The 1580-nt window shown below is 41.3% G+C and overlaps 1 protein-coding gene across 1 annotated transcript in view; it reads right to left on the reverse strand.

Annotated features, from left to right (window-relative positions):
* The window catches only part of SYNRG (synergin, gamma), a 34470-nt gene extending 33908 nt beyond the window's left edge, over positions 1 to 562 (reverse strand). Inside the window, exon 1 of the mRNA XM_009698340.1 lies at positions 511 to 562. Coding sequence (XP_009696642.1) covers positions 511 to 547 — 37 coding nt within the window. The 5' untranslated portion in view covers positions 548 to 562. The remainder of the gene's footprint in view (positions 1 to 510) is intronic.
* Between the last annotated feature and the right edge of the window lie 1018 nt (positions 563 to 1580).

The raw sequence follows: 1580 nt of genomic DNA on the forward strand, positions 1-1580 counted from the left end.
CTATTTTCCATTAATTAAACAGCACTGCAACAGGAATGAGAACAAAGGTAATTTAAGGCTGAGGCTCTCCTATTGTATTAATACTTTCCACACAGGTTGTGACTCTTGTCCCAGGGTCTCGCTGTGCTTTGTAAATATTTACTAGGTCTTGCAACACCCACACAATATGGGTATACTCAGCTGGTAGATGAAGCATAAAAAGGTGACATACCACACTCAAAAATAACACAAAAATCTTAAAGGCAAATTCAGGTTAAAAATGGAGATACAGTTTTCCTAGATCTATACTCTAGCATTCTGGTAACACTGTTTCTTCAACACTGCATAGAAAGTTTTACAAATAGAGTTGCGAGAGCCAGCTTACCAGTACTGAATTCAAGGGGGAAAACAGCTATGGAGTTCAATTAACAAATCACACTTCTGAGCATCAGTGCAGAACTATTTTAAGTTGTTTAATGTATCTAAACAAAGTAAAGAATTTCGTGCTCAAAATGTTGAGTTCATACATACCTTGAGGGGGACCTAAACCACCAGCGACAGGAAACATGAAGCTGGGGGAGGGAAAAAAAAAAAAAAAAAAGAGTACAAGAAAGTCTTATAATTTTAGCACAAATATAAATGAATGAAAAAGCTGCCTCGACCTGCACACCACCACCACCACCCAAAGCCTCCCACCATCTGCTCCTGCAAATCTCACAGAACCGAACCCCACCGCAGGGAAAAGGCCATCCCCTCCAGGATCCCCCAAAGCATCAGAGAGTCCCACCAGCACCATCAGTGCTGGCACAGGCTGCAATGCCAGGAAGAAATCAATCTTATCCTCCACAGCAGCACTAAAATGGCTTTGACTCATTGACATCACCCACAAGAGAGTTTCGGCACCTACACAGGTTGGTAACGGGTCAGTTTGTTAGTGTAGGCTAGGCCTTCAAGCACCGCAGAATGAATAAGCATCTCCGGTTGGAAGTGTCTGATTCGGCAAGACCATTAACTGCACCAGACAATAGTTCTCAGCTGCTTAGTAACAGTCTTCTGCAGAGAAGCAAACTATCCATGAAATCCCACCACTTCGGCATTCTCCCGCCCCTTGGAAACACTTAAGTATCACAAAATGATATAGTTTCTATTTTCTCAATTACATCTAATTACAAGAAAAATAGTGCCTTGGAAAAAATATTCATACAAGTATCAAGGGCCAAGTGCACCTGGAGGAAGAACTGTTAAAATTTCAACTGAAATCATAATGGAAATTGCTAGCCCTCACTTCCGAACAGAAGCATGTGCTGCGCTGCCAAACAGCAAAAAAGGACCTTGTTTAAAAGTCTCATTTGCAAGCAACTCTCAGAAACCCACGTCAGCAGTAATTTACCAAACAAGAACCTCATTTGGTGTCCCAGGCAGCTGTTACATCAAAATACCATGAAAGAGAAACACACTTATAGATATTCAATATCCCTTAGCACGAGGGTGGATGTAAAAGAAACTGCCTAAGAGTAAAGGAGAAAATGCTATCCTAAATGACTGCAGACAGTTTCTCAAAACCTGCAGGAAGTTCTGAAAGCCAACCTGGTTTATAAATA

This window comes from Cariama cristata, unplaced genomic scaffold (genome assembly GCF_000690535.1).
Source record: "Cariama cristata isolate BGI_N322 unplaced genomic scaffold, ASM69053v1 scaffold25944, whole genome shotgun sequence".
Taxonomy (NCBI): Eukaryota; Metazoa; Chordata; class Aves; order Cariamiformes; family Cariamidae; genus Cariama; species Cariama cristata.